Raw genomic sequence first — 25275 nt, 5'->3', positions numbered from 1 at the left:
CATCACGTGAGTTGAGTATAGTTTCAGTGGTAAGCATCCCTATGCTAATCATATCATCTATATGATTCATGATCGACCTTTCGGTCTCATGTGTTCCGATGCCATGTCTGCACATGCTAGGCTCGTCAAGCTTAACCCGAGTGTTCCACGTGCGCAACTGTTTTGCACCCGTTGTATGTGAACGTTGAGTCTATCACACCCGATCATCACGTGGTGTCTCGAAACGATGAACTGTAGCAACGGTGCACAGTCGGGGAGAACACAATTTCATCTTGAAATTTTAGTGAGAGATCACCTCATAATGCTACCTTCGTTCTAAGCAAAATAAGGTGCATAAAAGGATTAACATCACATGCAATTCATAAGTGACATGATATGGCCATCATCACGTGCTCCTTGATCTCCATCACCAAAGCACCGGCACGATCTTCTTGTCACCGGCGCCACACCATGATCTCCATCAACGTGTTGCCATCGGGGTTGTCGTGCTACTCACGCTATTACTACTAAAGCTACATCCTAGCAAAATAGTAAACGCATCTGCAAGCACAAACATTAGTATAAAGACAACCCTATGGCTCCTGCCGGTTGCCGTACCATCGACGTGCAAGTCGATATTATCTATTACAACATGATCATCTCATACACCCAATATATCACATCACATCGTTGGCCATATCACATCACAAGCATACCCTGCAAAAACAAGTTAGACATCCTCTAATTTTGTTGTTGCATGTTTTACGTGGTGACCATGGGTATCTAGTAGGATCGCATCTTACTTACGCAAACACCACAACGGAGATATATGAGTTGCTATTTAACCTCATCCAAGGACCTCCTCGGTCAAATCCGATTCAACTAAAGTTGAAGAAACTGACACCCGCCAGTCATCTTTGAGCAACGGAGTTACTCGTAGCGATGAAACCAGTCTCTCGTAAACGTACGAGTAATGTCGGTCCGAGCTGCTTCGATCCAACAATACTGCGGAATCAAGAAAAGACTAAGGAGGGCAGCAAAACGCACATCACCGCCCACAAAAACTTTTGTGTTCTACTCGAGAAGACATCTACGCATGAACCTGGCTCTGATACCACTGTTGGGGAACGTCGCATGGGAAACAAAAAATTTCCTACGCGCACGAAGACCTATCATGGTGATGTCCATCTATGAGAGGGGATGTGTGATCTACGTACCCTTGTAGACCGTACAACATAAGTGTTAGTGAACGCGATTGATGTAGTGGAACGTCCTCACGTCCCTCGATCCGCCCCGCGAACCGTCCCGCGATCAGTCCCACGATCTAGTGTCGAACGGACGGCAGCTCCGCGTTCAGCACACGTACAGCTCGATGATGATCTCGGCCTTCTTGATCCAGCAAGAGAGACGGAGAGGTAGAAGAGTTCTCCGCCAGCGTGACGGCGCTCTGGAGGTTGGTGATGATCTTGTCTCGGCAGGGTTCCGCCCGAGCTCCGCAGAAACGCGATCTAGAGGTAAAACCGTGGAGGTATGTGGTCGGGCTGCCGTGGCAAAATCGTCTCAAATCAGCCCTAAAACCTCCGTATATATAGGGGGAAGAGGTGGATCCTTGCCTTGGGGTCCAAGGACCCCTAAGGGTTTCGGCCGACCCAAGGGGGGAAGGTCTCCCCTTCCAAACCGAATCCAACTTGGTTTGGAAGGTGGAGTCCTTCCCTTTCCCACCTCCTCCTTTTTTTTCTCTTTGATTTTCTTCCTATGGCGCATAGGGCCTTCTTGGGCTGTCCCACCAGCCCACTAAGGGCTGGTGTGCCACCCCCAAGGCCTATGGGCTTCTCCGGGGTGGGTTGCCCCCCCGGTGAACTCCCGGAACCCATTCGTCATTCCCGGTACATTCCCTGTAACTCCGAAAACCTTCCGGTAATCAAATGAGGTCATCCTATATATCAATCTTCGTTTCCGGACCATTTCGGAAACCCTCGTGACGTCCATGATCTCATATGGGACTCCGAACAACATTCGTTAACCAACCATATAACTCAAATACGCATAAAACAACGTCGAACCTTAAGTGTGTAGACCCTGCGGGTTCGAGAACTATGTAGACATCACCCGAGAGACTCCTCGGTCAATATCCAATAGCGGGACCTGGATGCCTATATTGGATCTTACATATTCTACGAAGATCTTATCGTTTGAACCTCAGTGCCAAGGATTCATATAATCCCGTATGTCATTCCCTTTGTCCTTCGGTATGTTACTTGCCCGAGATTCGATCGTCAGTATCCGCATAACTATTACAATCTCGTTTACCGGCAAGTCTCTTTACTCGTTCCGTAATACAAGATCCCGCAACTTACACTAAGTCACATTGCTTGCAAGGCTTGTGTGTGATGTTGTATTACCGAGTGGGCCCCGAGATACCTCTCCGTCACACGGAGTGACAAATCCCAATCTCGATCCATACTAACTCAACGAACACCTTCGGAGATACCTGTAGAGCATCTTTATAGTCACCCAGTTACGTTGCGACGTTTGATACACACAAAGTATTCCTCCGGTGTTAGTGAGTTATATGATCTCATGGTCACAGGAACAAATACTTGACACGCAGAAAACAGTAGCAACAAAATGACACGATCAACATGCTACGTCTATTAGTTTGGGTCTAGTCCATCACATGTGACGTGATCCAGTTATCAAGCAACAACACCTTGTTCATAATCAGAAGACACTGACTATCTTTGATCAACTGGCTAGCCAACTAGAGGCTTGCTAGGGACAGTGTTTTGTCTATGCATCCACACATGTAAATGGGTCTTCATTCAATACAATTATAGCATGGATAATAAACGATTATCTTGATACATGAATTATAATAATAACTATACTTATTATTGCCTCTAGGGCATAATTCCAACAGTATCAAGATGAGGCTCCAATGAACCTGTGTAAAAACAAACAAACTTGCACCCAACACGATAAAGGGGTTGTCAATCCCTTCACAATTATTTGCAAGGTGAGATCTAAAGGTGAAAAGTGCAACAAAGTATTTTTGGTATTTTTGTAGATCAGAATATATGATGTGTAAAATATACCCGGGGGCATAGTGTTCACTAGAGGCTTCTCTCATGATAGCAAGTATTACGGTGGGTGAATGAATTACTGTCGAGCAATTGATAGAATCGCGCTAAGTCATGACGATATCTAAGGCAATGATCATACATATAGGCATCACGTCCGAGACAAGTAGACCGATACTGTCTGCATATACTACTATTACTCCACACATCAACCGCTATCCAACATGCATCTAGTATATTGAGTTCATAACAAACAGAGTAATGCCTTAAGCAAGATGACATGATGTAGAGGGATAAATTCATGCAATATGATATAAACCCCATCTTTTTACCCTTGATGGCAACAACACGATTGGTGCCTCGCTACCCCTTCTCTCACTAGGTGAGGACACCACACGGTATGAACCCAAAACCAAGCACTTATCCCATTGCAAAAATTATAAATCAAGTTGGCCAAACGAAACCCATAACTCGAAGAGAATTACAAGGATACGAAATCATGCATATAAGATATCAGAGGAGACTCAAATAATATTTATAGATAATTTGATCATAAATCCACAATTCATCGGATCTCGACAAACACACCGCAAAAGAAATTTACATCGGATAGATCTCCATGAAGATCATGGAGAACTTTGTATTGAAGATCCAAGAGAGAGAAGAAGCCATCTAGCTACTAGCTATGGACCCGAAGGTTTGTGGTGAACTACTCAGGCATCATCGGAGAGGCAATGGTGTTGATGAAGAAGCCTTCCGTGTCCGAATCCCCCTCCGACAGGGCAGCAGAACGGTCCCCAGATGGGATCTTGCGGAGGCAGAAGCTTGCGGCGGCGGAAAAGTATTTTCGTGGCTCTCTCTGTTGGTTTCTGGATTTTTGGGAATTTATAGGCGAAAGAGGTAGGGCAAAGGAGGCACGTGGGGCCCACGAGCCTGCTAGGTGCGGCCCCCCTAGGGCGTGCCTAGGGGGCTCATGACCTCCCAGGAGGCCTCTTGCCTTGGTTCTCAAGTCTCGTGCGTATCTTCTGTTATGGAAAAAATCATCCCGCAGATTTTATTCCGTTTGGACCCCGTTTAATATTCTTTTCTGAAAAAGGTCAAAAACACGAAAAAAAAAACAGAAACTGGCACGAGGCACTGAGTTAATAGGTTAGTCCCAAAAATTATAGAAAATAGCATAATCATGCATATAAAACATCCCAAGATGATAACATAATAGCATGAAACCATCAAAAATTATAGATACGTTGGAGACGTATCAACCCCCTTTATATAGTGGGGGAAGAAATCAGACCGTTACCCCCACTTACAGCCCGAGCACAACGGTACTACCGCTAGCCCCTGGCGGTACTACCACTAGCCCTGTCGGTACTACCTCTAGAGAAAGTCTTCGCAAACAGTCCGACGAAGAACAGCCGCTCAGAGAGAGGTACTACCGTCCCGAAGCGGTACTACCGTCCACCCGGAGCGGTACTACCGCTCCTAGAGCGGTACTATCGCTAGAGAGCGGCAGTAAGAAATTACTACCGCTTCGGGGGCGGTACTGCCGCTGGCACCAGGAGCGGTACTACCGCTGGATAGTGAATCTGCTCTAACTTTCGCATACGGACTCTGATTTCAACGAAACAAAGTTTGTTGGAAAGCTAACGACATGGGCTAACACAATATTGATAGCAATATCAATAAGAAGCAAGAGAGAAAATGCCCATAATAAAATGGTGAGAACCCTTCTACGAATAAGACCGGTAAAAACTCCCAACATCGAAAACATCATAGAAGATGCATATGGACTCTGTTTTTGATGAACTTGAGCTTGTCATGAAGATGACCATAAGCTCTAAAACTAACAAAGAGAAACACCAAACAAGAACCAAGAAGTATGATGCAAGGATGCAAATGGTTTGAGCTCTCGACGAACGATACGATCAAGCTACTCACTTGAGAGCCCCCCTTGACAGTACAACAATCTATACTAAAACAGAAAAATTATCAAGGGAAAACCTATACCTTGCACCTCGTCCTCTTGATCTAGATCTTGGCTTCCTCAAGATGGACCACCTTTCTTGATTGCGTTGGCTTGATGAAGACTAGTTGATTGCTCCCTGCTACCTCTTGAGCTTGCGTTGTTTTTTCCCTTGAAGAGGAAAGGGTGATGTAGCACAGTAGCAGTAAGTATTTCCCTCAGTTTGAGAACCAAGGTATCAATCCAGTAGGAGTATCAAGACAAGTCACCAATGTACCTGCGCAAAAACAAACAAACTTGCACCCAACGCTATAAAGGGGTTGTCAATCCCTTCACGATTAATTGCAAGGTGAGATATGAAGGTGGAAAGTACAACAAAGTAAAAGTGTAGAGCTGAAATATGGTGTGAAGTAGACCCGGGGGCCATAGTGTTCACTAGAGGCTTCTCTCATGATAGCAAGTATTACGATGGGTGAACGAATTACTGTCGAGCAATTGATAGAATCGCGTAAAGTCAAGATGATATCTAAGGCAATGATCATACATATAGGCATCACGTCCGAAACAAGTAGACCAATACTGTCTGCATCTACTACTATTACTCCACACATCGACAGCTATCCAACATGCATCTAGTGTATTAAGTTCATGACAAACGGAGTAACGCCTTAAGCAAGATGACATGATGTAGAGGGATAAATTCATGCAATAGATATAAACCCCATCTTTTTACCCTTGATGGCAACAACACGATACGTGCCTCGCTACCCCTTCTGTCACTAGGTGAGGACACCGCACGGTATGAACCCAAAACCAAGCACTTATCCCATTGCAAGAATTATAGATCAAGTTGGCCAAACGAAACCCACAACTCAAAGAGAATTACAAGGATACGAAATCATGCATATAGGAGAGCATAGAAGACTCAAATAATATTCATAGATAATCTGATCGTAAATCCACAATTCATCGGATCTCGACAAACACACCGCAAAAGAAGATTACATCGGATAGATCTCCATGAAGATCATGGAGAACTTTGTATTGAAGATCCAAGTGAGAGAAGAAGCCATCTAGCTACTAGCTATGGACCCGAAGGTCTGTGGTGAACTACTCACGCATCATCAGAGAGGCAATGGTGTTGATGGAGAAGCCCTCCGTGTCCGAATCCCCCCTCCGGCAGGGCACCAGAACGGTCCCCACATGGGATCTTGCAGAGACAGATGCTTGCGGCGGCGGAAAAGTATTTTTGTGGCTCTCTCTGGCAGTTTTGGATTTTTAGAGAATTTATAGGCGGAAGAAGTAGGGCAAAGGAGCCACAGGGGGGCCCACAAGCCTGCTAGGCACGCCCCCCAGGCCACGGCTAGGGGGCTTGTGACCTCCCCCGGGGTCCTTTGCCTTGGTTCTCAAGTCCCGTGCGTATCTTCTATTATGAAAAAAATCATGCCGCATGTTTTATTCCGTTTGGACTCCATTGAATATTCTCCTGTGAAAAAGGTCAAAAACACGGAAAACACAGAAACTGGCACTTGGCACTAAGTTAATAGGTTAGTCCCCAAAAAGATATAAAATAGCATATTCATGCATACAAAACATCCAAAGTTGACAAGATAATAGCATGGAACCATAAAAAATTATAGATACGTTGGAGACGTATCACTCCCCCATACTCACTATGGGTGAGCGACTCTTCACCATATCTTCACAAGTCCATTGCCACCACAATGGACAGCAAGCTTCAAGCATGATATCTTCGTGCTAATCCACTTGAACTTGCACACCGCAATCTTGATGACGATCACCACTTGACGTCATCCTTCATGGGTTGTATGAGATCTTCCTCTAGACGCAAGCCCATGGAGACACACCTAACCCCACATAGAACTCTCACGAAGACCATGGGTTAGTACACAAACACGTAATGGACAATGCTTACCATACCATGGGATCACTTGATCCCTCTCGGTACATCTTGTACGCTTTGTATGAGATCTTCTTCTAGACGCAAGCCCATGGAGACACACCTAACCCCACATAGAACTCTCACAAAGACCATCGGTTAGTACACAAACACGTAATGGACAATTCTTACCATACCATGGGATCACTTGATCCCTCTCGGTACATCTTGTACGCTTTGTGTGTTGATCATCTTGATTTACTCTTTGTGTGAGATCTTGATCAACCTTGTGTCTCTATGACCATTCTTTGGATAATACCTTGAATACCATCTTGGTCATACTATAAACTCCTTGAACATAACATATGGACTTCAAGAAGTGCCTATGGACAAATCCTATAAATATAACTTAAGGCAACCATTAGTCCTCAGAAATTGTCATCAATTACCAAAACCACATATGGAGATATATGCTCTAACAATATGAGACTAGGGGATGTGCTTGTTGCCACCGGGAGAAAACAACGGTGCTTGTGACCACGGTTGTACGGATTGTTTACCTTACGCATAGTTCATTAATGCAGTTGTCCGTTGCTTTGAGTTTACACTTTGGGTGGAGCTCGCAACTTAATACCGGAGAGATGTTCTGGATATATATCTCAAGGTGGATGATTAGTAAGTAGATGATGATGAATAAACGGTCTACTTGTCTTGACGTACTGCCCATTACTATTGAACCTCATACTATCAAGGAACATAATTAGCATTGCGGTGCGATCATAATTCTGTCAATTGCCCAACTGTGATTAGTTTACCCTAGCATAGTTGTTTATCGTCTTTTTTGAGAGAGACATCACTAGTGAACATCATGTGACTCCGGTCCATATCACCATCATTGTTTACACCTCCACCATTTACCGATTTCATTTGCTTTTCCGTTGCAATCACTATTACCTTTCCGCATGTGTTTTGATCCTTTGCAAACTACAAGGCCGGAGAGATTGACAACCTCTTTGTATTCGTTGGGAGCAAAGTTATTTGTTGTGTGTGCAGGTCCACGTATTCTGCTGACCAGGACAGGAGACGCCTACTTGTTGAGCCTAGGAGTCCTCCTGGTTCGATAAACCTTACAGTCTCTGTGTGAGGGAAATTTGCTGCTGACTACATCTCCACCTTCCACTTGGAGTATCCAACGAGGGGCGAGAAGTATATACATCAACTCGTCATCAGCTGGGCGCAGCCCGTCACCACAGCCCACTTCGGTCGAAGGGTAGGAGGCCTCCTCCTAGGGCACCGCTAGCCCAAACTTGGGTGGCATGGCACCCAAGAGGAGGGGCCACCAACCCTAGCCATCGCCCCCTTGGACGTCGGCCCCTAGGGGAAACTCTAGGGCACCCTCCCCTCTCCCTTCCCCTTTATATAGAGAGGTAGAGAGAGGGCAGCCAAACAACAACTTGCCGCGGTGCTGCACCTCCTCTCCCTCGCAGTTTCTCTCCTCCAAATAACCCACGGCGAAAGCTTGCTGAGCTGTCACCACCAACACCTCACCACGCCGTCGTGCTGTCGGAGGACTCGGACTGCTACTTCACCATCGCTCCTTGGATCGAGGAGGTGAAGGCGTCACCAAGTTGTACGTGTGTTGAACGCGGAGGTGTCATCCGTTCGGCACTTGATCGGAAGATCGCGGGTCGATTCGTGATTGGATCGCGAAGACGTACCACTACATCAACCGCGTTCTTGAACGCTTCTGCTTAGAGGTCTACAAGGGTATGTAGATTCAATCTTTCCTCTCGTAAATGGTCATCACGATGGATAGATCTTGTTTATGCGCAGGAAATTTTTTGTTACCCATGCAACATTCCCCAACAGTGGCATCATGAGCCACGTTTATGAGTAGATGACATCTCGAGTAGAACACAAATGAGTTTGTGGCTGTTGATATTCAGATTGCTTCCCTCCTTAGTCTTTTCTTGATTCAGCGATATTGTTTGATGAAGCGGCCCGGACCAACCTTACTCATCCATGTACGAGAGACCTGTTCCATCGTTTGACATGCAACTTGTTGCATAAAGATGGCTGGCGGATGTCTGTCTCTTCTACTTTAGTTGAATCGGATTCGATAGAGGCGGTCCTTGTAGAAGGTTAAATAGCAACTTGCATATCACCGTTGTAGTTTTTTGCGTAGGTAAAAAGCGTTCTTGCTAGATACCCATAGCAGCCACGTAAAACATGCAACAACAAATTAAAGACCGTCTAACTTGTTTTTGTAGGGTATGTATGTGATATGATATGGTCAAAGACATGATGATATATATTTGATGTATGAGACGATCATGTTGTAATAGTTAATATCGACTAGCGTGTCGATGCTACGGCAACCGACAGGGGCCATAGGGTTGTCTTTCATTATTGTATGATTCGTGTCACTCATTAAGGGCTATGTAATGCTTACTTTATCGGCTATGTAATGCTTACTTTATCGCTAAATGCTGTAATAGTTAATATCATCTTGCATTTCTTACCATGGATTAAAAATTGACTATTTATGCTTTCATTATATTTCTGTTAATATCTTTCATTATTTTTCATTTCTATTTTCATCTTATTTATGTTTTACTTTTTATTACATGATTTTTGTTTATTATTTTTGTGCCTTGTTTTGTTTTGCTTATTCTAGTGACATCAGTATTCAATGTCGGGTCACAATTGCAAGTTTTTAAATGTGGTCAAAATTACAAGTTTTCAAGACGGGTCGCATTTGTAAGTTTTCATGTAGGGTCGCAAGTTTCAAATGTGGTTGTAACTGCAAGTATTCACAGTCGGATCGCAACCGCAAGTTTTCAATGTCCGATCACAACTGCATGTATTTAAAATGGGGTCGCAACTTCAAGCTTTTAAAGTTAGGTCGCAACTACAAGTATTCAAAGTCGGGTCGTAACTGCAAGTTTTCAATGTCTGGTCGTAAATGCATGTATTCTAAGTCAGGTCGCAAATATAAGTTTTCAAAGTCGGGTCTCAACTACAAGTATTCATAGTCTGGTCGCGAATGCAAGTTTTCAATGTCCGATCAAAGCTGCATGTATTCAAACTTGGATCGCAACTGCAAGTAATCAAACTCGGATCACAACAGCTAGTTTTTAATGATTGGTCGCAAGTGCATGTATTTAAAGTCGGATCGTAACTATAAGTATTCAAAGCCAGGTTGCAACAACAACTATTCAAAATCGTGTCGCAACTTCAAGTTTTTCTGCTGGGTCGCAATAAAAAGTTTCCCAAGTTTTGAGTTGCAACTGTAATTTTTGAAGTGTTATTTGAACCTTTCATTTTACTGTCCTTTTATCTATAATAATTTAGTGTAGAAGGTTTTAGTCACAAAATATTAAAATATGCAAAAAAGAAAAACACACAAGACTATGAGACTGTTTGGTTCCCAGCCTAAGGTTACCACGCCTAACCTTAGTCATGACACAATACTTTAGCATGTGTTTGGTTCATTATCACACTTGTGACTTGCCACACTTTTATAGGTATATGGTCCACATGTCATAGACTTAATTTTTTTACCAAATTTTACCATACTTGTGGTGTTCATTTTGTTAGCCACATTTTTTATAACAGCCACACTTTGCCTAAGATTAGTTGTGGCAAAGTTAGTCATGAACCAAACAGAGCCTATTACCCACGTTTAACCTGTACGTATGTCAGCTGAGTGAGACCAAATTAAGTCTCAGTCAACTGAGGTCCACACGCTCCCTTTTAAGATCAGACGGTTCCTATGGTGATTTTGATCTGTCTTTCTTGTGTTTGTATAGGAGACAGATGCAAAGTGAAACAACACACTAGGATAAGTTACAAATTTTCGCTGCTATAACACAACCCGCATTTCTATTTACATTCATCTTTGCTGATTCGCAACAACGGGAGGGGAGTTGACATTTTGAAGCTCCGACCATCGATTTCTACGCGCTACTGGTAATGCTGGGCGTAGTGCTCATGCTGTCCCAAGGAGCGTGCACGGTGTTCGGGGAGCGGGGCACGACCACAACATCGTATTTCTTCTCCCTCGCACCGCCCTCCTGTATTCCCCTGAGACCGTCGAGCACCTCCCTGATCGGCGGCCGCATCTCACTGTTCTGCTGCAGGCACCGGAACGCCAGCTCCGCCACCATCGTCATCGCCTTCGTCGTGGCCTCGTCGAAGCCATACCCGAGCTCGGCGTCCACCAGCTGCTCCAGCTCCGACCGCTGGATCCTGCCGACGGCCATGGCGGCCAGGTTGATCTCGTCGCGGTCCCGGGTGACGTCTACGGCGGGCTTGGACGAGATGAGCTCCGCGAGCACCACGCCGAAGCTGTACACGTCGCTCCGGTCGGTGAGTTGGTAGCATTGGTGGTACTCCGGGTCCACGTACCCCGGGGTGCCCTGCGGCGCCGTGGACACGTGCGTGGCGCCGTCCAGCGGGAAGAGCCGGGAGAGGCCGAAGTCGGCGACCTTGACGTGGAAGTCGGCGTCGAGGAGGATGTTGGTGGTCTTCACGTCCCGGTGCACCACGGACGGCTCGATGGCGTGAAGGTAGGCGAGCGCCGCGGCGGCTTCGACGGCGACGTTGAGGCGGAGCGGCCACGGCAGCGCCCGCTCACCCGCGCGGTGACCGTGCAGGTGGTCGGCGACGGTGCCGTTGGGCACGTACTCGTACACCAGCAGCAGCTCCCGGCTGCGGCTGGACGTGCAGCCGTAGAAGGTGACGAGGTTCGGGTGGCGCAGCCGCGACAGGATGGCCGCCTCGTTCACGAACTGCTCCACGTGCCGGCAGCCGTTGTTGTACAGCCGCTTGACGGCCACCACGCGGCCGTCCCGGAGTTGGCCCTTGTACACGGTGCCGAAGCCGCCGTCGCCGAGCTCGCGGGTGTCGCAGAAGCCGCCGGTGGCCTCCTCCAGCTCCTCGTAGGCGAAGTGGTGCGTCTGCAGGTTGTGGACGCTGTCGGACTCCAGGTCGCTGCCGCCTCTGGAGCGGGGCGTCCCGCCGGAGTTGCTGTACTTGAGGAGCCTGGACGACGAGGTCATCTTGTACTGCCTCCTCTTGCGGATGTACAGGAACGACACCACGACGAGAAGCAGGAACAGGACCAGAGCTGCTGCGGAGGATCCTGGAGTTGCAATTGCAAATGACGATTAAATTGGTGAGGAAAGAACATTCAGCTTGGTGCTTGAATTTGCGAGTTTGTAAGAGAAGGGGTCGAAATGCTTGAATTGATTCGTGTGCACGATGGGTTTCGGTACTTACCTATTGCTGTTATTGTTTTCTTGCTCACTTTCTTTGGTCCTGCAAGGTCAAGAATCAATGTCAAAATTCGTTCTATGACAAAATTGAAGTTTAAAAAAGTGGTAGGCATTAATTATGTGTTTGATCACCATGGGCTTTTTTAGGTGAAAACGCAATTAGGCGTCAGTTTTTCCTCTGAGAAATTATTCGTTACTATTGTAGCATGAAGAAATAAGCTAGATGTGTTGGCCTAACTCATTAAACGACATGTTCATTTTTTAATGGGAATCGCTTCCCACCCGCGCGCCCGCCGAACCGACGCGTCGGTCGCACCCTCGCGCGCGCGGGCCCTTGCAGCATTTTTCCTACCCGCGCGCTTCTCTGGTCAATGGATGCAACATTTTTCGTCTAAATATGTTGCAACTAGCGTCATTTTTGCTGCAAGCGTTTTTTACTATTTTTGTCCCAGTAAAAAAACTTCATATACGTTTGGTTGCAACTCTAGTTTGTCGGATTTTTCGTTACAATCGATGTTTTTTATTTTTGCTACAACCGTGTTAATTTTTGCTACAACCGGCATCATGTTTTGTTACAACCGTTCACTAAAAAAGTTGTATACACGTTACGTAAATATTTGTTACAACCGGCGTTTGACTTTTGCTACCACGTACCATCAGCTTCGTTTTTTTCTACGATCACGTAGATATTTTTTGCTATAATTTTTGTTTTTTGTTGCAACCGTTGAAAAAATTGTTGCATCACATCGAAATTTTGCTGCATAGAGAAAAAAATATTGCATGCGGATCCAACGGTGCGGACGACGCGGGGTTGATGGATCCCGCGGCTCGCGCGTGGCTGGCTGAAAGTTTGGGCCGGCGCGCCGGCGCAGATTAGTCCCTTTTTTAATTCTCCTACTAAAATTTGTGTATGTGTACAGTCGATAAAATATCTAGGTATCCTCCTTACGCCTCCTCTGCCCCTGTCCTCTCGCCCTTGTTGTATGATATCGCCTCTTCCTCTCTCCCTTGCTACATTGATGTGGAACTAGCTACTCAAGCTTCATTTCTCGTCGAAGAAGCTTGATCCCCAATTTACCATCATAGTAGTTGAATCCTCGTCGACAAGGATGGATCCTTGCTAAAGTGATCAAATCCTTGCATCGGAGATTGATTTCTCGCCTGATAAACACGACACCTCGTCCAAGGAGCTCCCCAGCCGCTTTTTGAGCGCATAGGGCAAAAGTCACGCGTTAAGCGTGCCTAGACTAGGCTCGCCTTTTTCAACTACTTCCTCCGTGCAGGTGTATTGGGCGTTTAAGAGCAAGTACAATAGTATAGCCAGCTGCTGGCTATAAGCCATTGACATATCATCTATAGCCCGTCTTATAGCCAACATGTACAATAGTTCATTGCAAAAGTGTACTACTTCTTTATTATATGGTCCACCTTTCATACTCATAAAATGCTTATGAGCACGTGCTAGAACTGACTCTTAGCTAAATGCCCGCTTACCTTCTTTCTCTTCTTCTCTTTCTTTTAACTAAATAAAAATATATTAATTTATTCCTTATATCCGGCTGACTCAGCTCTATTGTACTTGCTCTAACGAGAAGATCTACCATTTAGGCAAAAGAGGATTGGACGACCATGCAAGACTTTTCCTAAAAACGAAACAGAGTTAGGGAATAAATCCCGTCATTAATGCATGGCCGTTTCAGCTGCACTTTCTTTTCTAAACAGCGTTCGTCTTCTCTGCATGCATTGGGTCTTGCCAGCGAACGATTTTCTTGGTGAGGCAAACGAGGAAAAGAGAGGTGGCCGTATCAACCGAATGATGGAAACGAGGGAGAGTTTAATTGTATCGTGTCTAATACTTTTGAATTTCCTGGATTTCCTTATGCGCCCAACACACTTGTACGGAGGAAGTATATGGATATGGACAAAAGGAAAGCAAGGAAGATGGAACCGACAAGTTCTAACTCTAGTCAGACATGGCTTAGATTTAAACAACGTGTGCATACAATGAAACTAAATTTTGACGAAACATATGGAGAAATGGAACAGAGAACATGCTAAATGTGGGGCATTTCAGGGAATGGTCTAGTTCATAGTACTACCTGGTTTATGCCTATGTCATAGTTCGTCCTGATCTCCTATGGTCAAAGAGTCATAGTACATGCTTGTGGATGAAGTGTCAAACTTTCAAAGTCCAAGAAGAGAAGTCTTCCATGACCAGTAAATATACTAGTCAGGAATTAGGAGATCCATTGCAAGGTTGCTTAGACTCTTGCAAGTAGTCGTAACTCAATTCTCGATGTCATCTAGAACCATGTCCATGAATTTGCATGACCAGAAGAATTTGGACGAATCAAACATAGTTGGCCAAACAGTTACACCTCAGAAAAAAATACTGGATACCTGAACTTGAAGGACACGATCCGATAACCTGACCACCAGGGCAGAAACACGTGTGATCGCCCGGCGCTCTGCTATCATGCCCGCAGCGCCCGCCGGAGGCCTGGCAGCCCCCGCACCACCCGTCGCCGGCCTTCCACCGCACCGTGAACCCGGCCCGGACGGCGCCGCCGAGGGTGGCGTTCCCGGTGGCCAACGCGTCCGCCATGGCCGAGTCATACGGGACGACCAAAATCGAGCTGCACTCAACCCCCAGGCCCAGGCCGAGCACGTCCTCCGGCGCCGACGTGCCGTTGTCCAGCATGAAATACGACCGCCCGCCGGCGACACAGGCGAAGGCGTCGTGCACCGGCGGCAACGACGATCTGGTGTCGCCGGTGCAGTTCACGTAGGCGGTCAGGAACCGGTCCCGGTCGGTGTACGCGAACGCGGCGGCGTCGATGGTGGTGTTGCGGTACGCGTGCGGGCACGCCGGCTCGTGTGCCAGGCTCTGGTCGATCACCGCGAGCGCCTGGTTGCCGTAGTCGACGCCGGTGACCTGGAAGGACGCGCCGGTGCTCAGGTCGATCGTCAGCGTGTTGTTCACGCAGAAGAGGCGGTGGCCCGGGGAGGAGCAGTAGTCCGGCCGGGCCACGCCGTCGACGGCGAACGGGTAGTTCAGATCGAACTCGACTTGCCCGCACTGGTATGGCGCCGGGGTGCAGTTGGTGTACCGGAAGTAGGCACCGGGGTCGGGCGGTGGCTGCGTCGCGGCTCGTGCCGCCGTCGAGAGGGCCAGCATGGCGACGAGGAGCGGCACGGAATGCAGGCGACGCATTTGGTCGACTGGTTCCCGCGCTAGGCTCAAAATGGCAAAGGGGCTAGCAATGCGTGTGCACAAACGAAATGTATGTGTGTGCGAGCAGAGTTTGTAGTGTCCTGGTGCTTGAGATGGTCATGCATTCCTCTGCAACGGTCATGGTCCATGGTGTCAGGTCAAGGGAGGACGGCCGAGTACAGTGACTGGTAGTGTTCTGGAAACAGGGACGTGGTGGCAGGTGTCGGGGGTCAGCTGGACGGGGGGTATTTTACTTCCGGGCCCGGTTCGTGTTCGTCCCGCCTTGACGGCTCGACCAGAGGAAATTCATGTAGAAGCCGAGGTTCAAGTCAAAAGTTTCGGGCGCATCTCGTGGAGGCAGCGGCGGACTGGTTCTCTGGGCGTTTTGGTCCCGTGGCACGCGACAAGACTGGGTCTAGACGTGGAAAGGAATTGGTGACGGCCATCGTTCACGTTAGGTACGTCGTGCATCGCCCGCCGACGATGACCGGCTGTCTGCTGCGCTGTGTTCTATACCAGATACAGATAGTACCGAAATGCTAAGTGGAAGCACGTGAAAGAAAGGCTTGAGAAATGTTTAGCTGGTTGGAAGGCTAAACATGTATCATATGGAGACGGTTGATTCTTATCAACTCCGTCCTTAGCAACATATTTCTATACAGTAGGGCGTTTTAGAGCTCGGGCTTCATGACACCTTTTATTTTTATTTTTGAAATTCAAAATCAAGAATTTTCTATACAGTAGGGCGTTTTGGAGCTCCGTCTCCATGGCACCTTTTATTTTTTTAAATTCAAAATTAAAAATTTCGTTTTTAAAAAAACTGAAAAATATGCAAGTACACAATGACGAAATATATATGTGTGCAAAAATTCAGGATAAAATATTTTAAGATGTGATCTGTGCAAAACAAAAAACAAATTCATGAACTTTTGGGATTAGTACTATCATGTGTTTAAAAGCCACAAATTTGTTTTTTTTCCCACAGACCTCGTTTCAACTTATTTTATTTTAAAAATTTGCACAAATGTGTGTTATGCCTTCATGTATATCCAGATTTTTTCCAGATTTTTTTGAAATGTAAAAATATGAATTTTGATGAATTTTAGGGTTTTCAAAAACAGGGTGTGCATTTTCGGTTATTATTTCACTTTTGACTTATCGAAAAAGATTCTTAAACGTTGCTATATCCATATTTTTCTAACAGTATAATAATGATTCCAATAAATATCGGCTGGCTTAATGGAGTATTATTTGCCGACCTAAAAGTGAAGGGGCCTTGGTATTCAGGATCTTGGGATTAAAAACATCGCTCTTCTGAGTAAATGGGTATACAAACCACTTATTCAAAATGAAGTGTGGCGGAAAAATATTCATAACAAGTACGAGTGGTCCGAAGCCATTTCTCAAATTGTTTGAAAACCCAGTGGTTCACATTTTTTGACCGGCGTTATGGAGCTCAATATTTATTTTTCCAATTAAGTAGTTCATCGGTTAGGGATGTTTCTCAGATTCGATTCTAAAAAGACATCTGGCTGGGGTCACTCCACTTATGGCGCAATACCCTAGTTTGTATAGGATTGTGAGAGATAAATTCGTCACGATCAAACAAGTTTTGGGACAAGAAGATCCTGATATTGTTTTTGAAGGGACCTTTTTAGGGCTCGCCTAGTAGCATGGAATGAATTACTCATTCGTGCGGAGGCCATTTAGTTGTCAAGCGAATCGAACAAGTTTTGATGAAATTTGCATCAGAACGGTAGCTTTTTAGTGAAATCATTATATGATGCATTGTTCATAATGATGTTCTCGTCGATAACAAGAAATTATGAAAGCTCAAAATTCCTTTAGGAGTGAAAATATTTATTTGATTTCTAAACAGATGGTCATCTTAATTGGAGATAATTGGCATGCCGTAACTGGCAAGGCAACACGACATGTGCCTTTTGCCAACAAGATGAATCCACTAAACACTTATTTTTTGAGTTAATTTTACCCGCGTCCATAGTTTAAGTAGTTTTAAATTTATATCCGCTACATAGTGCATGTAACATGTTTCGCAATTAGTTGCGGAGTATTGATAAACAATTTTTTATATATTTAATCGTGGGGACGACTGCCATATATTGGCCATTAAGGCTAACATGAATGATGTGACTTTTAATAATATATGTATTTTACCGACTGTGCAAATTATTGATGGATATACAGATGACTCCATACTTGACCTATCCTACAGAGGTCGAAGGACAGAGATCTTTTTATGATGACATCTATACAGGTGAAGTATTCGACAAGGGATATCATGGATGACGGTATAATCTCCGGATAGGATTTGTTGATAGATCCCGTGAATCTTAGGCTAGATGTGTTCGGTGATAGTAGTAGATTAATACCTTGTAGCGTGCTCGATGAGCTTCCTCTGGCTACCGTCGTGAGGTGGTGACGACGGTGGGGAAGGAGAGAGAGATGCGGTAGCGGCTGTGATGGACTTCCCATCGCTTCAGTGCTACCCTCTGGATCGGATTAGGGTTGAGAGTGGGGAACCAGTGACGACGGCGAACCTCGTGTCATGTGCCATGGTCCCCACCTCCTCTATATAGCACTGCGCGACAGGGGCCCACCAGCCTTGTTTGGGCTGGACGCCCCCGATCAGGGCGTGGTCAAGGTTCCAATGGGCCGTTGGGCCCATAGAACGAGAGATCAACCTAACATTTCTCTCACCCTAGGCTAGTCTGATTTATTTTTGCTCTAAAACGATATTTATTTTCAGGTTGGTTGGATTTGTTGACTGTATGCACTGCGTTATGGAGGACTTTTTCAATGTGATTGTATCATCTCGATATATAAAATGTTCTCTATCAAGAAAAAAGGTATCGAAATGCACACAAATTGCTCTGCTTCTGAAAGTAACCACGACTCGTGCAGGACCAAAAACAGAGAGTTCTGAGTCTTACCGCAGTCCGTGGTGCGCACGCGGCCGTCGGAGCAGAGGCAGCCGAGGAACCCGCCGAGCTGGTTGTAGCTGCACCGCCCACCGGACAGCTCACACCTGAAGCACGGGCCGGCGCTGGGGTCCCAGCTCAGCCGGAACCCGCGGCGCAGCACGTCGCCGTACCCGCCGTCCCCGAGCCGGCGGCGGTGCTCCGGGCTCGTCAGCCACTCGCCGGTCAGCACGGGCGCCACGTAAACCTCATTGCATGCCACCGACGGGTCAAAGTCCGGCGCGCCGAGCTGCGGGGCGAGGAACGACCCGCGCCCTGGGTCGAAGCCGGTGCAGTTGATCGGGACGACGTCCGGCGGCGGAGGGGCGGCGAGGCTGCAGTTGAGGAAGAAGGAGATGGTGGTGTTGCCGGTGGGCGTGAAGTTGAGCCACGCCTCGCGCGGGATGGTGACGTTGTGCCGGGGCCTCGGGCAGCCGCCGTTAGACGCCAGTATGTCGGCGTCGGCGAGGGTGATGGTGTGGTTGTCGTAGTCGATGCCGAGGACGGTGTAGTTGGTGCCCCAGGCGAGCTGGAGCGTGGCGCGGCTATCGTCGCAGAGCACGGCCATGCCGGGGTAGCCGCAGTAGGAGTAGGCCACCCCGTCGACCACCTTGGACTCGTTGGAGAGGTACAAGGGGTAGTGGATGTTCAGCCCCCCGCACGGGAAGGACCTCTGGCACATGCTCGAGTTGTACGCGCGTGCGTCGCCGGCGCCGTCCGTCGGGTAGCCCCGGCAGACGGCGAGCCCGGCGGCCACGAGGAGGACGCGGAGGTGGATGAGCAGCGGCATGGCGGTTGGTCGGGGAAGATTGCAGCCTAGCAGCACGCTGGCCCGGCACGCTGGTAGGGGTGGGTAGCTGCTCGATACATTTGATACACCGTGAAGGTTGGTGGAGGCTGGGAAATGGTGGGCGGGTGCGTACGTGACGAGCATCCTAGATTATTTGGTTATATGTTTGGGGCAGGTGAGTCGCCGGTTGATGGTCCACGCTACCGGCCGACGACCTCATCTCATCTGTGAATTTTCCCTGCGGCAGTGTTTGTCCGCTTGTCCGGTGGGGACTCCGTCTCGATGGCTGCATCTGCATGGCGTCTCCGGTGCGGAGTCCCTCTCGAATCTCGACGGCTGCTTGTGCATGCACATTTCCTTTTCTTGTCTACTACAGTTGTTGTCACATCCATTTTTAACATTGTCGAACACCTTTAATAAAAACACGTTTCCTCGTCTAATAATCAACGAATAGAATGTTCTTTCTTTGCGCAAGGGGAGAGAGACAAAAATGAACACGCTCGATCGTCAGTTAAACAAAAACTAACGCCGTTTCCTTGCATGCGGCATACGCCATCGCCCGGCGACTGGCAACTCCCACGGAGAGACGACAGTGAACTTGATTTGGAGTAGTTATTAATGAAGCTGACGTCTCCGCGACCACGATAGTTCGTTGTTTTAGCGTTTCGGGTTGTCCTCCTAGCTAAGGAAAAACACAGTGGGTTCGTGAGTTTCGGCTGGTCAAGTCCAAGAGTCCAGGTCCTGGAGAAGTGCCAAATGAAAGATCATCTATGTTTCTTAAAACTTGCACGTCGAGTACCCCTGTGATCGACACGGAGTGCAAGAGACGGTCAACAGACCCATGACGTGAGTCTTCTGTCACATGCACGCTCGTTAGGAAAATAATTAGAGCATTCAGTCTATGCTATCAAACACAAGGACGGTTTTTTCCACTTTCAGTGCATAAAGTTTATGCTATCAAGCATTCCCGGTAATCTCTTGTTAGAATTCATCATCAGCAAACGTGCCGTATCAACAACAGTTGGCTCCCTCAAGTTTGGGTCGTAGATGGGTAACTAGAGAGGAAGGAGACAGTGTTTATCCAGATTCGGGTCCTTTTGATAGAGGTAAAATCCTACGTCCTGCTCTTGTTTATATTGATGGTGGAATATCGAATATAGAGTTGATCTAGCTCGAGACCGTATGTTGTGGTATAAAACCCTAGGAGTAATGAACTTAACTTGCCTCTTCGGACTAGAACCCTCTCGTTTACATAGATAACATGAATACTAAGATTACACAATGTCGATTACATCAAGGAGAAAATACGTCGACTATCATCTTGCCTTGGAGCACACATCAAGTCTTCGAAAGAGTCCGTTCCAAACACAACATCTTCTTATAATCCGGACCTCAGTGATAATTATTGGACGGCCCACGAGTCTAGCTCATGGAAATAAGTAAGCGGCTTGAGGACCCCTTAGTCCAGGACTCCATCAATAGCCCCCGAACTGACCTCCAATGCCACAGTCTTGATCTAGCATCTTCACATATCCAAAGTCTTCGGCTTCCGGGGCGAGTTCCCCACATCCTCTATGTTCGGCGAATCCAACTTAGCTTGCATTGCACTCCCGTTTGTCGAAGCGTCACATGGCCCACAAAATTAACCTTTCTACTGCAGGGTTGACGACACCGCTCGGTTTCTATGCGCCAATAAGAGATAGGCACTTCCAATAATCCTTTCAAAGAAAACTTTTCACGCATAAGGGGAAAACTACTTATTAAATAGTCCAGGCGTGCTTCTAGCAACACACCCCGCTCCCTCATCCATCGGAAAAAGCATCCGAGAGACCAGAGACATGGCGAGTGCTCCAAGCTCCTCCCCGCGCCCTCATGGCCCTCTCCCAGATGACTGGGCGAGCTGTTGTGTTTCCCGTAAACTGGAGGTGCAGGGATACCTCCCTCCCTCAGATCTGGCGCCTTCCCATTCCGGATTAGCATCCGCGAACGGCGAAGCTTTTGCGGAGAAATTCCCTACTCCCCGCAAGGAGGAGAGGGTATGTTTCGTTCCCTTCCTCTTACGAGGCTTGGGCTTTCCCATCCATCCCTTTTAAGGGGTTTGCTAGAATTTTACAGGATTGAACTCCACCACTGCACCCCTAGATCCATTCTCCATATCTCAAGATTCATCGCCCTTTGCGAGATGTTTCTGGGCTGTGAGGCCCATTTCGATCTGTGGAGAAAGTTTTTTTGTCTTGTCCCTCTCGTACTCGCGGCGGGACAACTAATGAAGGTGGAGGTCCCCGATGCTCAGCCAAACCATTGAATATATCTCCACGTTTTCTCCATGGGTCATCCTTTTCGAGCCATCTATGATGCGCATGTATACGATTTTCCCAGACCTGCCATCTTTCATTGACATAAGCTGTTGAGACGTTGTATCATCAATGCACCTTATGCATCCGCAGTATCCGTGGCACACGTGGCCTAAGGTGTACCCGTAACCGAGATAGTCGTGCACCGTCCTCATCAGCGCAACTCTCGTATAGAAATATTCTCTTGTGCTGGCGTCCCATGTCTTGACCGACGATTTCCATAACGTGTCTAGCTCCTCTTTGAGAAGCCCCATATACAGGTTAATAATATTTTATGATTGTTTCGGCCCTTGAATAAGCATTCTCAAGTGTATACTTTGTCTTCATGCACTTCCATGGGGAGAGGTTGTACATCCATACAAAGACATGCCATGTGTTGTGGTTGGTGCTGTGGTTTCCAAACGGATTCATGCCATCGGTACACGCACCAAGCACGGTGTTCCTTGCATCCTCTCCAAAAATCGATATTCGGCGTGGAATGTTCTCCACTGGCTAGCATCTGCGAGGTGTCTCATCTTCGGATCATCTCCATCATCGGGCTTCTTCCTCTCCGCGTGCCAGCGCATGAGCTTTGCTTCCTTAGGATCTAAGAAATACCACTGCAAACGGGGAGTGATTGGAAAGTACCATAGAACTTTCTAAGGAACTTTCTTTCCTGCCTTCTTGTATAGAGAAGCATTGCACACTGGACACCTGATTTTTTCACGTGCTGCCCCTGATAAATGATGCAATTGTTGATGCATGCGTGGTATCTGATGTGCAGGAGATCAAGAGGGCAAAAGATTTTCTTGGCCTCATCGACACTAGTAGGACACACGTTCCCCGCGGGAAGAACTTTATTATGTAGATACTTTAAATGCTCATCGAGGCTTTTGTTTGTCCATTTGTTTTTGGCCTTCATCTTTAGAAATTTGAGCATGAAATTCAAGCGGGTAACCTCGGGATCACAACCGTCATATAATGGAGTCTTCAAGTCTACTTCAAGTTGCGCCACCTTGGCCTCCTCTCTAGAAGCAACTCTATCGTTAGTCACACTCTTGCGAAGAAGGTCTTGAACATGAGGGTCCTGCACGACTGAACTTAGTAGCGTGGAAGTCTGTTGCGTGTCCGTCGCCTCTTCTCCGCCATGTCCGGACTCTGCCTCTTTGTCGTATCCAGAATTTTCTCCTCCGCCATGTCCGGACTCTTCCACGCCTCCGTGTTTGGACTCTTCACCGCCGCCGTCTCCGGCGCCATCGTCTTCGTGTCGATCGGTCATCCCTTCTTCTAATCCCATGTCATTATTCCCTGCCATGTGGACGTCCTCATCATCATCTTCACTTATCCACCAAGTATAGCCATCCATGAAACCATTGATCAACAAGTGGGCCTTCAAACTGTCACCATAAAAAAGGTTCAAAATTAGTCCTTCTTTGCATTTTGTACACGGACATCTAGTCCCAGTCCGTTTATTTGCATACATGTCCATCACCGCGGATTGCAAGTATTGCTCCACCTTCCTTCAACTCACCTTCATGACTGCACGGTATAACAAGCAAAAGGGTTATAAACAAAATGCATGCATGCATCAAAGTCATATAAAAATTTGGCATGACCTTGCCTACAAATAGGACATATCGAGTTTGCTCGAAATTCGCCGAGAAGGAAATAAATCGACATTTCGGCAAAACATAAGTAACTCACGGGGCATGTCACTCACACAAATCCCTTCATATCACAAACACACATATTCCCATTATTGAAATGCACAACTTTTTACTCACCTATATCCCGAAAGAGATTATGCATGACTAAATAAATAGCTAGATCTAGTTGTTGTGAGGAGAGATGACTCTAGCTAACTAGTGGAGAGGAAGAGAGATGACCTAGATAGCTAGATCTATATGTATGGAAGGAGGGAGAGCCAAATAAATGTTGAAGGTAGAGTTACTTCCTCCGTCTCAGTTTACAAGTCCGGCACATGTACGTAGGTCGTCAATTTGACCAACTTAATGAGAGACATATATTACAAAAAATATATCATTAGAAACTTTAGATGTCCTATTTTCTAATGATATAATTTTTATACTAAACAATATATTTTATATAAGTAAAATTGACGACCTAGGTACATGTGCATGCCTTCTAAACTGTGATGGATGGAGTAGAAGAGACCATTTATGAAGGAGAATTAGGGTGAAGGGGGCATTAATGGGGAGAGAAGAGAGGTAGAATGAAGAGAGAAGAAGAGCAAGAATAGTGGAGAAGTAACTTAGGCCCTGTTTGGAACCACAATAGATTATGATAATCTGGATTATGAAGATAGATTATATAATCTGGTTTATAAAAACAATCTAGATGGGCATATTTGGAGGCCATATTATATAAACTGTAATCCTGGTTTTACATTGGATAACGACCTATCTGCCCTTTGTTTTTTTAAAAAGAGGAGGGTGTCGGTGATAGGAATGGAATTATCTCCAACTTTACAAGGGTAATGGATCATTAGCAATCCATATTCTCATTTTAGCTCGGGTAGATTAGATTGTGAGTTTTTAATAATCTGTCCATCTAGTTTTTATAATCTACATCATAACCTGTCATGTTTGGAGACATAATAGATTATAAAAACTGGATTATATAATCTGAATGGTTCCAGACAGGGCCTTAAAGGAAGGAGAGGAGAAAAGAGGGGATAGGGCAAAGGGGGAGGAAGGGGGAGAGGGGTGTGTGTGGGGGTGAAAGCTGCCCATAGCCACGCGTACCCGTAGCGCTTTTTCTAAAGTAGCGCTACTGCTAAGTGGGGCCCAATAGCAGTAGCGCTGCTTTCAGACAAGCACTACTGCTATTAAACTTAGCAGTAGCGCGTTTTAATGCGCACGCTGCTACTACTGCTACCGTCAGTGGCCTCGTTGGGGCACACATTTAGCAGTAGCGCTTTTTACATATCAAGTGTTACTGCAAAGGCCATTATCAGTAGCGCTTGGCAGAGCCAACGCTACTCGCGTGCTATATTCCAGCGTTACTACTAGGCTTCTATCTATAAGATTTTTTCTACCAGTGTCAAGTAATTATAGCCAACAAGCATCAAGCTGTCAATACTTCTCTAAGAAATTAGAAAAATAGTCTGCTATAGTAGTCACTGTTTAATTCTCTTATCTTCACATATTCAGACAATTATATACATAATATTTAATTCGCCTATTCCTGAGCTAGAGTTGAAAAGTACCAGCCTCAACTTTACTTTTTGTGTAGAATTATTAGTCTACACATTGAACTATTTTTCTATCCTTGGTGAAACAAACCATGCATAAGCACAAGAAAGATGTTGCCAATAATAGCGAGATGCTCCTGCAGTTGGCCTTGATTTCCTTTTCTGGTCCTAACCAATTTGAGAACGGTGAAATGTATTAATTGTTTTATTATCCTCGGTGTAGACAAAAAAAACACTCAAGTCAGTCAGGTAGTCAGGTTGCATTATCACCGTCTTATAAAAAAGATGCTTGTTTAGGTCTAAACAGTGTGCAAGGAAGCAAAGTTGAGGCTGCCGCAACGTCGCCACGTCAAGCCATCGTGCCGCCGCCTCGTGGTTCTCCACGCGGCTGCACCGGCTCGCCTTTTCCGCTACGTCATCCCTTTGGACCGTAGTGTCGTAACACGAGGTTCCCGTGACTCGCGAGTCGCTGCTATACCGTCCCTTTGGGCTGAAGTGCCGCAACACGCGGTCCCCATCGTCGCCCGAGGCCGTCCCCGTGG

General features: G+C 46.5%; 1 protein-coding gene across 2 annotated transcripts; it reads right to left on the bottom strand.

Annotated features, from left to right (window-relative positions):
* Positions 1–10749: 10749 nt before the first annotated feature.
* Positions 10750–19313, bottom strand: LOC123449269 (LEAF RUST 10 DISEASE-RESISTANCE LOCUS RECEPTOR-LIKE PROTEIN KINASE-like 1.2). Of its 2 annotated transcripts, XM_045126429.1 has the most exons (4): positions 18663–19313; positions 14602–15404; positions 12206–12244; positions 10750–12068 (listed from the first exon to the last, which is right to left on the bottom strand). In XM_045126429.1, exons 1-4 carry the CDS (start codon positions 19184–19186, stop codon positions 10882–10884), a joined length of 2553 nt encoding a protein of 850 aa, XP_044982364.1. In that variant the 5' UTR covers positions 19187–19313; the 3' UTR covers positions 10750–10881. The 2 variants fall into 2 exon arrangements, with proteins under 2 accessions (XP_044982364.1, XP_044982355.1); XM_045126420.1 differs by lacking the exon at positions 14602–15404 and having other exon boundaries at positions 18370–19313.
* Between the last annotated feature and the right edge of the window lie 5962 nt (positions 19314–25275).

This window comes from Hordeum vulgare, chromosome 1H (genome assembly GCF_904849725.1).
Source record: "Hordeum vulgare subsp. vulgare chromosome 1H, MorexV3_pseudomolecules_assembly, whole genome shotgun sequence".
Classification (NCBI taxonomy): domain Eukaryota; kingdom Viridiplantae; phylum Streptophyta; class Magnoliopsida; order Poales; family Poaceae; genus Hordeum; species Hordeum vulgare.
The sequence above is the reverse complement of the archived record's forward strand: the minus strand, read 5'-3'. Positions and strand labels throughout refer to the sequence as shown.